Source organism: Cololabis saira, chromosome 19, assembly GCF_033807715.1.
Source record: "Cololabis saira isolate AMF1-May2022 chromosome 19, fColSai1.1, whole genome shotgun sequence".
In the NCBI taxonomy this organism is placed as follows: Eukaryota; Metazoa; Chordata; class Actinopteri; order Beloniformes; family Belonidae; genus Cololabis; species Cololabis saira.
The window spans coordinates 5,102,486-5,118,172 of record NC_084605.1 but is presented as its reverse complement, the minus strand read 5'-3'; the positions used below and the strand labels follow the sequence as shown (position 1 = coordinate 5,118,172).

The 15,687-nt window shown below is 39.4% G+C and overlaps 1 protein-coding gene across 1 annotated transcript in view; it reads left to right on the top strand.

The window, feature by feature from the left end:
* LOC133419754 (unconventional myosin-XV-like) overlaps positions 1-15,687 on the top strand; it is a 93,660-nt gene that overhangs the window by 37,663 nt on the left and 40,310 nt on the right. Inside the window, 6 exon segments of the mRNA XM_061709168.1 lie at positions 1-72; positions 1,434-1,479; positions 4,206-4,330; positions 4,441-4,555; positions 4,714-4,889; positions 7,246-7,339. The exon segment at positions 1-72 is cut by the window's left edge and continues 77 nt beyond it. Coding sequence (XP_061565152.1) covers positions 1-72; positions 1,434-1,479; positions 4,206-4,330; positions 4,441-4,555; positions 4,714-4,889; positions 7,246-7,339 — 628 coding nt within the window.

Here is a 15,687-nt window from a genome sequence, read left to right as displayed (position 1 = left end):
CCGCCATCAGCCCTCCACCGCCGCGTCCCACTTCCTCCAGTCCCTGAGCGAGCTCACCACCCGGCTGGAGAGGTTAGGGACGGATCTCACTATCTCCACTATCTCATTAGCCTTTTCCCTGGAGTTGGTGCTTAACCATCTAGACCAGGGGTCGGCAACCCGTGGGTCTTTAGCGCCGCCCTAGTGGCTCCTGGAGCTTTAAAAAAAATGTTTGACCTTTTTTTTTTTCTTCTTTTTTCTTTTCTTTTTTTTTCCTTTTTTTCTCTTTTTTCTTTTTTCTTCTTTTTTTTCTTCTTTCTTCTTTTTTTCCTTTTTTTCTCTTTTTTCTTCCTTTCTCCTTTCCTTTTTAATCTCGACATTTCAACTTTTTTCTCAAAATTTTGACTTTTTTCTCGAAATTTTGACTTTTTCTCGACATTTCGACTTTTTTCTCGAAATTTTGACTTTTTTCTCGAAATTTTGACTTTTTTCTCAACATTTCGACTTTTTTCTTGACATTTCAAATTTTTTCTCAACATTTCAAATTTTTTCTCGACATTTTGACTTTTTTCTCGAAAATTTTGACTTTTTTCTCGACATTTTGACTTTTTTCTCGAGATTGTTTATTCAACATTAATCTCGACATTTCTACTTTTTTTCTCGACATTTTGACTTTTTTCTCGACATTTCGACTTTTTTCTCGAAATTTTGACTTTTTTCTCGAAATTTTGACTTTTTTCTCAACATTTCGACTTTTTTCTCTACATTTCGACTTTTTTCTCAACATTTCGACTTTTTTCGCGACATTTTGACTTTTTTCTCGAAATTTTGACTTTTTTCTCGAAATTTTGACTTTTTTCTCGAAATTTTGACTTTTTTCTCGAAATTTTGACTTTTTTCTCGACATTTCGACTTTTTTCTTGACATTTCAAATTTTTTCTCGACATTTTGACTTTTTTCTCGAAATTTTGACTTTTTTCTCGACATTTTGACTTTTTTCTCGAGATTGTTTATTCAACATTAATCTCGACATTTCTACTTTTTTTCTTGACATTTTGACTTTTTTCTCGACATTTCGACTTTTTTCTCAACAATTTGACTTTTTTCTCGAAGTGCATAATGAAAAAAAAATCTTCCCCCAGGCCCAGTTCTAACTAATATAGAAACATGCAGCGTGTGTTGTCTTCATTCTAAGGCTTTTTTGTGGCTCCAGACATATTTGTTTTTTGTGTTTTTGGTCCAATATGGATCTAAAACATTTTGGGTTGCCGACCCCTGAACTAGACCAATAAATAAATAACAAAAACTCACTTACCTTTCTCATGTCTTGCTTTCACACAAGTTGCACAAAAATTGAGCTTCACAAGCAAAAGTGCTAGATTTTACTGAGTCTCTGTTGTAATTACATGTTGATTAAACCTGATGACTGATGTATTTCTATCCTTAAATTCCAGGTGCAAAACTACCTTCATCCGGTGTTTGAAGCCAAACTACATCAAGGTAAGACCGGCTGGTAAACCAACACTTTTCCTTCTGGGACCTTAAGGAAATGTAACGCGTCTAATGAAGAGATAAGATACTTATTACTGGTGAAAATGGGAATTCCTGCGTCAGTGACTGAACTTTCACCTCGTATTAAGTCAATCACTGAACTATGACGCAGTGAAATCTAGTTTTTGAATGGACTAGGAATGGGTGATATTTTACCGTTCACGATATACCGTCAAAAAAATTCCCCACGGTAAGAATTTGTCTTCTCGCGGTAAAAACGATAAATTCCTGTTGATGATGTTTTTGTGTAAAGATGATTTATGGTTCTGTGTTAAATCCACGCACAACGTACGTGAAGGAAGGAAGGAAGGAAGGAAGGAAGGAAGGAAGGAAGGAAGGAAGGAAGGAAGGAAGGAAGGAAGGAAGGAAGGAAGGAAGGAAGGAAGGAAGGAAGGAAGGAAGGAAGGAAGGAAGGAAGGAAGGAAGGAAGGAAGGAAGGAAGGAAGGAAGAGAATAAATTCCCGTTGATACGTGTTTGTGTAACAAACATGGCAGATCTGAGTCATTCCAGTTTTCCAGTACAGGTGTAACTAATTTAATTGGTTTTTATCAAATCAATTTAATTGGTGTAGTTTAGTATTTAGTATCTTTTAGAGCAGTGATTTGGGGGCTCCAAAGACTGAATGTGGTGATAGTCTTTATTCTTTATTCTTTATTTATTCTTCCTGGGGTCCACATAAAACATCACATAAACATACAATACAACATACAAAATAAACTGACACTTGTCAGTCTAAATCTAAGTAAATTAAAAATGACAATAATATAAAAATAACTATAGATTTAACTATAGATTTATAGTTAAAAAGGTGGAGGTGAATTGGTATTTTTTTTATCGTCATTTTTATTGTTATCGGGATAAATGCCAGAAATGATCGTGATACATTTTTTTGTCCATACCGCCCATCCCTAGAATGGACCCAGACATAACATTTGGTCCTATGACTGACATCTACTGTATCAGTACGTGTCTGTTTTCCAGCAGTGCGGCTTTTTCAGCTTCACCTCTGGTCTAAAAGTCAACGCTGTACTGATATAACGTTGCCAAACCCGACTGGATCTTTGGCATTTTTCAAAAACATCTAATGAAGATTGATTACAGGGGAAATAAAGCGCTTCCTTTGTTTCTGTTGGAAGTTCACCCTCAGCACACCTTGTTTCCACTTCCTCCACTCTGCAGGAGACACAACTTTTGGCTGGGGAAGTTCATTTATTTCTGTATTTCTACATTTTCCCTGTTTACTTATTTATGCATTTATGTCTCTGTATGTTAATGAGGTGGGTGGTTCTAACAAATACACAAAAAATGATAAAATACACAAATAAATATATGAATAAATAGCCAAAAAATGATAAAATACACAAATAAATACATGAATAAATAGCCAAATACAAGTTGAAAAAAAAGAATGAGCCTTTTTCATGAGCAAAAAATGTATTTATTTATACATTCATACATTTATAAATGTATTTATTTATTTTTATTTAAAAAAAGCGAGTCAAACAAACCAGAATTTGCTCAAAAGGGAAAAATAAGCCAAGACCATCAAATACAAAGAGATGGTGTGTGACAAGGCAAGTTTATTTGTATAGCACAATTTAACACAATTTAAGGTAATTCAAACAATTTAAGGTAATTCAAAGTGCTTTACACCAACATTAAAAGCAGCAAGACAAAATTAAACAGTAAATAACAAATAAAATGATAAGAAAAGAGGTAAAATAATAACAAGCACCAGTTGTTAAAAAGTAAGGGCAGTAGATCCAGCAGGTACATCTCATTCTTACAATGGCAAGAATTATGTTTCTATACGGTCAAAACGTACAAAATCCGGGTCAATTTTGTACGTTTTGTGCGATGGTTTCAGGTTCAGATGGTTTAGATCAGGGGTCGGCAACCCAAAATGTTGAAAGAGCAATATTGGACCAAAAAGTCCAAAGTCCAAAGACCAAAATGTGTCTGGAGCCACAAAACAATGAAAAGTCTTGTATCAGCCTTAGAATGAAGGCAACACATGCTGCATGTTTCTATATTAGCTATAACTGGGGGAAGATTTTTTTTTCATTATGCACTTCGAGAAAAAAGTCAAAATGTCGAGAAAAAAGTCAAAATTTCAAGAAAAAAGTTGAAATGTTGAGAAAAAAGTCAAAACTTCGAGAAAAAAGTCAAAATGTCGAGATTAAAAAGGAAAGGAAAAAGGAAGAAAAAAAGAGAAAAAAAGGAAAAAGAGAAGAAAAAAGGAAAATAAGAAAGAAAAGAAGAAATAAAAAGAGAAAAAAAGAAAAAAAGGTAAAAAAAGAGAGGAAAAAAGAAAAAAAGGAAATTAAGAAAAAAAGAGGAAAAAAGAAATAAAAAGAGAAAAAAAGGTAGAAAAAAAGAAGAAAAAAGGAAGAAAAAAAGAGAAGATAAAGGAAAATAAGAAAAAAAGAAGAAAAAAGAAATAAAAAGAGAAAAGAAGAAAAAAAGGAAAAAAAGAAAAAAAGAGGAAAAAAAGAGAAAAAAAGAAAAACATTTTTGAAAAAGCTCCAGGAGCCACTAGGGCGGCGCTAAAGAGCCGCGGGTTGCCGACCCCTGGTTTACATCATCTGAGTCAAACGAACCTTTTTAAAATTCCAATTTACACTGTTTATTTGCAGAACAACGTCTGACCGTTTGCCTCCTCCGTTGTTGTCAGGTTCCTGGCATCTTTGACGTGGACTACGTCGCAGCTCAGCTGAGGCACGCGGGAATCCTGGAGACCATCCACATCCGGAAGGAGGGTTTTCCCGTCCGGATCCAGTACTCCTCCTTCATCCAGAGGTGCTGCCGCGCATCCGTGTCTGAAGCAGCACAAACATTACTGTAGTCACTGAGGAAAACTGATAATGTGGGCAAAGCAAAGCACAAAACACATCGTGTTCTTTCCGTAGGTATGGGGTTCTGCTGAACCCACAGCTGAGTGAGTCGTCAGACAGTGAACAGACCGTGGCTCTTCTGGACGTGGTTGGTGCTGAAGAGGGACAGTACGAGCTGGGCCTCACTAAGGTGACTAACCACCCATCAAGGTTTTCTGTTTTTTTAAATAAGGGAGTACTTTGTTTTCACACACTGCCGTTCAAATGTTGTCTTTTCTTTGGGGTGATATGTCACATGTTCATCTGATTTCAAGGCCAGGTAAGGACCAGATGCTGTTTGTGTCTTAGGTTTTCCTCAAGGAGCCTCTTCACCAGCAGCTGGAGGACAAATGGAGCAGCACCCAGACGTGGGCGGCCGTCACCATCCAGAGGAATATCAGGGGCTTCCTCTGCAGGAGGAACTTCCGCTTCTTCAAACAGCAAGCCATCGTCATCCAGAGCCACATCCGAGGACACCAGGCCAGGTACGCTCCTCACATGATGAGCCCAAGAAGTAGCCGGTGACACGTAGTGCTTCATTTAATTAAGATCATTAAAACTCTGCTAGCCCCTTCTGACCGGGGGGGACTAGACCGGTCTGGGTCTTCACTAAACCTCTTAACCTCTGAGCATGGTATCTATTCACTCCCACCCACTGAAACGATGAAAAAGATCAAAATGTGTTATCATAACTATGCAGATGACACTCAAATCTATATAACCATCTCACCAGGAGACTATAATCCAATTCAGAAATGGATCAAATGCATTGATCAATTAAAGAGTGGATGTGCCAGAATTTTCTTGTTTCTCAGTTAAATGAAGGTAAAACCGAAATAATAGTGTTTAGAGCCAAAGAAGAAAGATGAAAAGTCATCACTCAGCTTCAAGCAGTAAAAATGAATACCAAGAGCAAAGCCAGAAACTGGGAGTGGTTCTGGACTCAGACCTGGGGCCTCATTTATAAAAGAGTGTGTAGGATTCATACTAAAAGTGCACGTAAAGCCGAAAATGGCGGGCGCAAAAAAAAAAATCCGGATCTATAAAACCCTGTGCATGCACACTTGCACGCAATGTTCGCTTTATAAATCACAGTCCAGCTGGAAGGTTGCGCAGCTTAATCCGCCTCATATCCTGCCCTCTACACGCCCACTTTTTACCATAAATGGGCAATGCAAAGTAGTATTTGCATATGAATGAGCCTGCTGAGCATGCGCAGCAGCTTCCTGCAGCCTGTTTGGCGTCAGGATCAATGAGACTGTCGAGCCACCGTGCCACTAAATTTCACTGAGATCTGAGATCGAAATGTTGTGGATGAGGTGGAGGCAGGAAAACCACATTATTTGGTGGTCACAGTAAAAGTATAAATAGTATATAAATAGTATAAAATAAAGAGAGTGAGTGGCACGTCGTTGCTGCGCTAAACGACGTGAGTACCACGGACCAAGGGCACAATTTCCACTGGGGACAGGGGGGACATGTCCCCCCCACTTTTCAAAATCCTGTTTATGTCCCCCACACTTTTTACAGTTTAAAAACTAACGGTAGGCTCAGCCTGTAATTTCAAATCATCAAGACACTGTGCGAAGAGTGCTGCTCAAGGCTGATTTATGGTTCCGCGTTAAATCAACTTAAAGCCTACGGCGTAGGTTACGCGGCCCGCGCACCGTACAGTGCGCGTCGCCTCGTAACCTACGGCGTGACCCTACGGCGTAACCCTACGGCGTAGGCTCTGCGTCGTTTTAACGCGGAACCATTATTTAGGCTTACGCCCGCGTGTAAAGGTTTCACGCGCACTTAAAACTCATTTTATATATATATAAAAAAAATCTGAGTCCCTTTAGGGGCTCCGTAGAGTGGCCCGGCACTCATTTGTAAATGAGTGCCTAAAGAACATACATAACCAGGATGAAAGGACTGATGTCTCAGCAGAACTGAGAAGAACCTGTCCAGTTTTTATCTTCAGAACACTGGACTACTGTAATGCTGGTCTCACGGGTCTCCCTAGAACCTCCGTGAACCAGCTGCAGTCGGTCCAGAACCCTGCTGCCCGAGGACCAAGAGACTCGAGTCCTCACTAAGACCAGGAGACCCGAGTCCTCACTAAGACCAGGAGAGTGGACCACATAACTCCAGTTGTGAGATCTTTAAATTGGCTAGGATCTCGTGGTAGGACCTCTGGGTCGTGGTGGAATCACTGTAGGCTGTAGTTGGGTCTCTATGGGTTATGGGGTCTCTCTGGGTTGGGGTTGGTGTCTCTTTGAGTTATGGGGTCTCTTTGGGCTGTGGTTGTGTCTCTTTGGGTTATGGGGTCTCTGTGGGTTGGGGTTGGTGTCTCTTTGGGTTGTGGGGTCTCTCTGGGTTGGGGTTGGTGTCTCTTTGGGTTATGGGGTCTCTCTGGGTTGGGGTTGGTGTCTCTTTGGGTTATGGGGTCTCTCTGGGTTGGGGTTGGTGTCTCTTTGGGTTATGGGGTCTCTCTGGGTTGGGGTTGGTGTCTCTTTGGGTTATGGGGTCTCTCTGGGTTGGGGTCGGTGTCTCTTTGGGGCCTCTGTGGGGTTGCTGGTCCCCGGTTTATGATTGGTTCCTCTTCTGTCTTTCCCTGGTGTTATGGTGGTGATGAAACCAGAGAAACCAGATGGGGGCAACTCTGCAGATCTATTCTGAGCAAATGTTGGTGCTCTCTAGTTCTTTGTCAGTGGAAACAGAAAGCCCGGTTCCAAACTCGGCACTGGCCCAGAACCAGAACCAGCCCTGGAACCGGTTTGGTGGAAAAGGGGTATCAATAACTCTGAGATGAAACCGGTCTTGACTCTGGGTGTTGCCGCCCTCTTTCTCTCCCAGGAAGTACTACAAGCGTCTGAGGCAGTCCTTCTCCCAGTTCTGGGCTCTGATGCTGATTACAAGAAACACAATCAAGAGATGCCACTGGAGGAAGGTATGTTTCATCCAATCATGGCTTGTTGCCAGGCAACCTGGTGTGTTGAGTGTTTCTCCACCCTGGCCCTCGGGGGCCACTGGCCTGCATGGTTTACATCTAAAACATGCAGGACGGTGAGCTCTGAGGACCGGGGTTGGGAAACACGGCCATAAATTATCTGTTGTGCAACATTAAAACAACAGCGTAATAGTTAACGCCCCGAAGTCCATGTTTGAGGTCAAAGTCTGACTCCCATATCAGCTTTGGTCTTCATTTCCTTCTTGGTTCATGCTTGTGTGTCAGCTGCCAACACGTGATGACTCAAACTATCCATCCATCCATCCATCCATCCATCCATCCATCCATCCATCCATCCATCCATCCATCCATCCATCCATCCATCCATCGAGCAGCGCAGAAGCGTTGCTCGTTCCCTCGCCCGTCTGTCTCCATGACGCTTCTATTCCACGCTGGGCTTGTTTTCCAAACAAAGTTTCAAGATGGCAGCACGCAGTAAACGCTGGTCAAGAGCAGAGACCATTTATTTAATAAATAGCTTGGAGGACCTGGACATAATTAAAAGGAACAGATGGCAGGAAACATAAAAATTGTGAGCTTTTCAAAGGTGTAGCGGCTAAGTTTGTTTTTCTTCCGGTAGACGATTTATTGATTTATTGTCTAGACATTGCTCGTTATTTGTTATTCGAATTTAATCATTCCTCTCCTTTTCTATGCAAATTTAAATGCTTAATTTATTTTGTTATTCATATGCACCTTTTAATTCTAGAGCACCTTGTTTTTTGTTTTTTGTATTCCTTACAAAAATCCCCATTTTTTATTTTTATTTTCCTTTCTTTTCATATTGCATTTTAATTGATATTTGTCAATTATCCTCTTTGAGAATTTGTATATTTTCAAATTTTGTTTAAAAAAAAAAAGACGATTTATTTAATAAATAGCTTGGAGGACCTGGAAATAATGAAAAGAACAGATGGAAACAGGAAACATCAAAATGGTGAGCTTTCAAAGTTGTAGCGGCTAAGTTTGTTTTTCTTCCGGTAGACGTAACTTCCGGTCCGCCTTAAGAGGAATTGGAGAAAGCCGATCAAACGTGTTTTCCATGTAAACCTCGATTCAGAATTACTATTTCCATGTAAACTCGAAGGAAAATAGTTTAATTCTGAATTATTTAATTCGGAATAAATAATTCAGAATTAAAAAACATCATGTAACCGTGGCCAGTCTGTTTAGGGTGCAAAAGCTTGACTCAGGTATATCGACTCTTCACATAAACTGGTCAGACTGGTCTTCTACGGTTACAGGAGTGATTTTAATTTATTAGATTTTCTTTTTCCCTCCTTTCTTGTCTGTTTATTTAACAACTTCAGATAGAAATGATTATTTCTTCCATGATTTATGCACGTCACCTGTCACCTGAGCACGCGTTTGCACACACTTTTGATGTTGGACTTCAACCTCTGAGTGAAATTTGAAGCAGGACTGGACGTATCCTTCCTTCCTTCCGCCTTCCAAGCCTCAGAATTCAGCAGGTGTTCAACAGGTGTTCAAGTCTGCAGGTGTTCAAGTCTGCAGGTGTTCAAGTCTGCAGGTGTTCAAGTCTGCAGGTGTTCAAGTCTACAGGTGTTCAAGTCTGCAGGTGTTCAAGTCTGCAGGTGTTCAAGTCTGCAGGTGTTCAAGTCTGCAGCTGTTCAAGTCTGCAGCTGTTCAAGTCTGCAGGTGTGTTTCTTTCTTCGTATGTGACTCTCCTTCTCCGTATATTCAGGACTTGCACTTGAGTCTGTTTCAGCTTCAGAAACTCTGTAGAAACTCTTGAAATCGGAGAAGGAGACTAACGACCCAAAGTTATTCTTGTCGTTTTATTCTTATATTCATTAAGCCTCTGACTGCAGGGGGTTCCTGTTGACTGCTCTTGTTTTATTCTCCCTTTTCAGTAGTCGGTTTTCCGTTTCTTCTTCCTCTTTTACTGTGCTTCTCTGCTAGACTCATTACTAATTACTCTGGCACTTTAAAACCAACATGTTGTACAGTTTTGGTTTTTACTTTATATTTTATATCTCACTTAATATTATTTGTTCTTTTGTTTTGCACCAAAACACCACAACAAATTCCTTGTGTGTGTTAAAAACTACTTGGCAATAAACTTCTTTCTGATTCTGATTGCAGGTAATTTGGTGTAATTTTTTTTTTATTTTAATTTTGATCTTCTCATTCATCCGTTCATAACTCCTTCTCTTCTATAGCTTCTTGGCTCTTGTAGATTTATGAACTTTGGACTCTGATCAGCAAAGCGGCTTCTGGACTCAGTTGCAGCCGTCCGACGTTCATCATTTACTCACTTTATGTACTCATCTAACTTGTTTTTGTGTTTTTTAAAGACACAATTACCTACAGAAATCTCATCAAAGTCTTGATTAGTTTTTAGTCTGCTGCAGATTTATAATTTCTATTTATAATTTTATAATTCTACTGGATTAAGACATCAGAGTTTAAAACAGTTGCTGTTTTTTAAACCGTACACTGGTTACTGAATACTGCATTGATGCTGCAGTAACCAGAACATCAGTTCTACATCAGTAGGGACTTACTGAACAGACTGGCCACGGTTACATGATGTTTTTTAATTCGGAATTCATTATTCCAAATTAAATAATTCACAATTAAACTATTTTCCTTCGAGTTTACATGGAAATAGTAATTCTGAATTGAGGTTTACATGGAAAACATGTTTGATCGGCTTTCTCCAATTCCTCTCCAGGTCTGGGGGTTGGGAAGGTTCTGATTGGATAGGGGGGGGACCGGAAGTTAAACTACCGGAAGAAAAACAAACTTAGCTATAACTTTGAAAAGCTCACAATTTTGTTGTTTCCTGTTTCCATCTGTTCTTTTAATTATTTCCAGGTCCTCCAAGCTATTTATTAAATAAATGATCTCTGCTCTTGACCAGCGTTTACTGCTGCTGCATCTTGAAACTTTGTTGGAAAACCAGCCCAGAGGAATATAAGCGTCATGGAGACAGACGGACGAGGGAACGAGCAGAAAGAAAGACTGGAATTAATTTAAAAGGGACCTATTATGGCATCTAATACCTATTTTAAACAGGCCTTGAATGTCTTAAAAACAAGCTTTTGATTGTTTTTGCTAAATAAATTAGAAATTCAGCCTCTGATCCATGTCTTTATCTTCCCATTCTCTAACCTCATTATCTATGCAGGATTCTGAGTGGGCGGGGCTATGATAATGAGCTCTGTGCTGATTGGCTGCCTGAATGACGCGATACATCGCAACGAAAAAATGGCGGAAGCTCCGGCCGGTGGAGTTAGTTGTGGGCGTGGTTTCACGCATCGGAGGCCAAACTATGTAAATCTCTCCCGTCATTACGTAACGACGGGAGCAGAATCTTATTGGCTCGTAGATCCACATCACACTGGACGATCATCCGGGCGGCTGTACAGACACTGCAGAATCTGGTTGCTTTCCTCCTTCTCTGAGTTGGCAGGCTGAGGGGAGACCACTTTATATATGTTAAAAAAAGAAAAAAACAGTTTTTCATAATAGGTCCCCTTTAAAGCAGAATGAGTGTGAACATGATCGCAGAATTATTCTATTCTGATTGAAAATTGGAATAAACCAGCCACTTAAGTCGGAATTAAGTTTAATTCGGATTGGACATTTTCATTTGGAATAAGGTCATTTTAAATCAGATTTAATTTTAATTCTGAATTAAAGAGGAATTAAACTTCCCATGTAAACGGACTGAATGGCGTTGAAAGGTGTGACGGTTTGGCCCTGAGGCAGTCGTGTACAAAGTGAAGATACAATCCTGAATTTAGAGTGAGGGAAAGAGATTCTATGTAATTTGTGGCGACGTCAAGGAAACACCGTAAACCTGATGGCCTTCTCCTGCAGCCGTGGTGCCATAAAGCCGAAACAAACACTACCCCGGCCAATCACTGACTGGGGAGGGTTCATGCTGTTGCTCATGCACGTGACGGGGGGGGGGTGGAGCTCGGGAGAGCTCATCAGGAGAGCACTGGAGGGCGGGACGAGCTGGCACTTGATGTAATGTTGACGTTCAATTAAAAAATGTCAGCAGGGATGATGTCACCCAGAAATCACTTATCTTTCCTGTAGAGCATCCACCAATCAGAGTATGAGTGGTGCTCAGGCAGTAGCTTACGCTCGACTTGTAGTTGTCGAGACCGGTTTTGGTCTTGGTCTTGTCCAGAGTTGGTAGTAACGAGTTACATTTACTCCGTTACATTTACTTGAGTAAGTTTTGGGAAATGTTGTACTTTTAGGAGTAGTTTTGAATCACTATACTTTTTACTTTTACTTGAGTAGATTTGTGAAGAAGAAACTGTTCCTCTTACTCCGCTACATTAGGCTACGTTGAGCTGTTACTTTTCTTTTATCCCTTTTATCCACGTACGCGTCAATCTCATCACATCACTGGGTGATTCTTTGGGAAAAATGTTTGTTTTTGCATGTTTTGTCACATTTTTGAGTTTCTATGAGTTCATGTTTGTTCTAGTTCTGCCTGGTTAAAAAAGAAAAGTACAAAGGCTGGAAATTTTGTGCTACTTGTACTTAATTTATTTTTTTTATTCTGTTATTATTTTATTTATTTTATTATTTATTATAGTACTTTAATTTACTTTAAGATTATTTTAATTTAAGACATTTTTTATTTTTTATTCATTTTAATTAATTTTATTATTTTATTGATTTAATTTGCCTGAAGATGATTATTTTGTACTTTTGTCTGTTTGAATGGTTGTGTTAAAAAATAAATCACACGTTACTCAACAGTTACTCAGTACTTGAGAAGTTTTTTCACCAAGTACTTTTTTACTTTTACTCAAGTAATTATTTGGATGACTACTTTTTACTTCTACTTGAGTCATATTATTCTGAAGTAACAGTACTTTTACTTGAGTACAATTTTTGGCTACTCTGCCCACCTCTGGTCTTGTCTTGGTCTTGTCTTGGTCTCGGGTCTCTGGGTCTCTCCAGGTCTCGGACTCTGATCATTGAGAGTCCGTTGCACATCGAGGCGACAGAATCTGGTGATCAGCAGTTCTTCCTCTTGTTAAAGTACAGTTTTGTAAACTATTTTTATTTTGCATTTGCTTTAATGTTTTATGTGCTTCTGCATGTGTCTGTATTTAATTACAGTTTTGTGTTTATAACAGCCTTGTTTGAATTAATATATGGATAATATTTGCACGTCGTTGTGATTGATTAAGCATTAGGTCCATTTCAGTGATGCTGATATACGGTGTAATCTGATTACTATAATGGTAAATAATGTAATTTCAATGTTTAATATTTAAAATTCAGGTTTCATATCCAAATTAAGTCCAATTTAAATCAGTAAAATTTACTATTCATGACTTTTCTGAGGTGGAGGGAAGTATTTTTCCAGTGAATTTGAATTAGCATAGTTAGCATTAGCATCGTGCTAATCCATGCATAAAGACTTACTTCCTGGTGTTGGACAGCAGGGGGGGTTCTGGTTGTTTTTTTTAAATAAAATGTAAACTACCTTGTTGATAAAAGCTCCAAGAAATATCGTTTTCTTAAAAACTTGACCTTGTAGGACTAGTGTTGTAGTTCTCGAGACCACGTTTCTGTGGTCTTGGTCTCCGTCTTGGTCCGCCGTTGCACCAAGGTGACAGAATCTGGTGACCAGCAGTTCTTAATCTGATTACTATAATGGTAAATAATGTCATTTCAATCTTTAATATTTAAAATTCAGCTTTCATCTCCAAATTCAGTCCAATTTAAATCAGTGACATTTACTATTCATGACTTTTCTAAGGTGGAGGGGGGTGTTGGAGCTGGTTATTCTGCTAGAGGACTTTGGGACTAGTTAGTAGCAGGGGCGTCAATTGGGTATGAAGGTACGGCAGCCGCCACACCTTGGCGTCAAGGGAAAATATAAATGTTTGTTTTTTAAATACATTTATGGAATTACTCTGTCTATTTGAATTGATTATTCTATTATTTTATACATATAAAATAACTACAAATGCAAATCAGAACAACATGATCGATTTCACTAGTTATTGGCCCGGTTTCCCAGATCAGTTAAGTAGCTCTTAACAGCGAAAGACTTCTTTCACAGGCTCCTTAAGAAGGTTTGAAAGAAGTCTTTCGCTGTTAAGAGCTACTTAACTGATCTGGGAAACCGGGCCATTATACACTGCAAAAACTCAAAAACTTAACAAGAATATTTGTCTTATTTCTAGTTAAAATGTCTAATTTTTAGTAAAAAAAATCTCATTACATTTAAGACAAGACTCAAAAACTCAAAAAACTACAATTTTCACCCGTTTCATGTAGATTTTCACTTAAAATAAGTAGAACATTTTTTTTTGCTTGTAATGAGAAGATAAATCTTGTCCCACTGGCAGATTTTTCTACTTATTTCAAGTGAAAATTTACTTGAAACAGGTGGAAATGGTCAAATAAGTTATTTTTCTGGCGATGACTCTTGTTTTAAGTGTAATGAGACTAAAAATGAGACATTTTAACTAGAAATAAGACAAATATTCCTGGTAAGAGACTGCATTTGAAAAAGCTTCCATTTTCTTGACCACACAGATAAGCTACATAGCAGACTTCTGTGATGAGTATTTGCTGGACGTATTGATTGATACTCTAGTTAAGTTCTGTGACTCGTAACCTTGCCATACCTTAGCTACGACTGAATTGACGCCACTGGTTAGTAGTCGTGTCAATCCTTAAAAGCACTGGAGTCAATCTTCCAATAGTGTAGAAATAGCGGTAGTGCAGTCGCCACACAGATCTGATCTCTGATGGATGGTAACATTTATAGTGAGTTCAACATCATCATCCACTTCTCTGTGTTATTGAGCTGCAGTTGAAAACAAGCTCATATGGAAACTAGCTGAACCAGGATGGAGCTGAACTGGTCTTGGCAGTCTCTGGTCTTGGTAGTGTCTTGGTGTCGGTTTAGGCGGTCTTGACTACAAGTCTAGCTTACGCTAACCAGAAGAACCTGCTTGTGAGTCTACTTGTGCAGGAAATGAATGGATCTGAGGCGGTATGACCAAAAATTTATATCACGGTATTTTTCAAAATTATATCGGTTTCATGGTATATCACGGTATTTTTTTTTTTCATGCACAACTGGGTGTTAACCACATTTTCTAATGATTTGGAAAGGAATTGCTGCAGTAAATTGGCTTAGAATGGCCTATTTTACTGTCATGAGGAGGAAATATTGTAGAAAAACATTAATGTCCACACTAGTATAAATACAGGTTTGCATGGCCTCACAACATGATGCCGTTTACAATGAGGTGGTGGCACTTATGATTCTAATGAAGTGAGAGAATCAGTCAGACAACACTTAAAGACTTTAAGTGTTGTCTGACTGATCTTTTACAAAATTACAAGGTAGAAAATATTTATTGAACATAAAAAACTGAACATTTTTTAATTTCCCAGCATTATGTTGTTTTGGTTCCACCTCCTGGTGAATGTTAGGTCAAATTCTTATGGGGTTACTTTTTGGTTGGCCAACGATTTATGTTTGTGTTGGGCAACCGGTACGGGAGCGGCCAGTTTATTTCCTTATATCACAACGCCGTTATTAATTGTTCGTTTCTTTCCCCACTTATTCCACTGAACACCGAAAGTGTTTTTTTGTCATTTTCGGCCGAACAATTTCGGTTACTGAACAATCGGTGCATCACTACTGCTAAACAGTCCCCTCACAAACAGTGTCCAGCGGCGCTACGTTCCGCGGCGCGGCGTTCCCAACGTTGTGTTCGCTACTGTACATACTCACCGGTATTACGGTATATGAAAAATTCATATCATAAGAAAAATAAACACCAGTATTCGGTATGAACCGGTATACCGCCCAGCACTAGATCTGAACGGCTTCCCAGAAGGCACCTCTAAACCAGGTCCAGAGATGACAGAGCACAGAGTAGCCAGCGAACCACAAGACACCCACTAACTGCACCTTCCTCTGGCCGGATCAGATCCCTAAAGCGGCGGTTAGACTTGCAGTTGGTGCCTGCGTTCGCGTCTGTTCGTGTTCCTCGCGTAGTACGCAAGGAGAGCCCGTCATACCGGTGGTGACCGATAGGGGGCAGTAAGCAGAGCAACAGTTGGAAAAGTGATACATATTGTAATGTTCCCGGAAACATCAGCAGAGGAAAAAGGTCAGGTATTTCCAAGATCCAGGTTTATTAGACAGTTTCAGCCAGACACAAGTCAAAAAGCACTGATCCTCAAGACCCCAACGGTCCCAACTGACCCGTTCACCCAAAAACTACCGGTTCAACCCCGTGTCTCTCAGCAACATA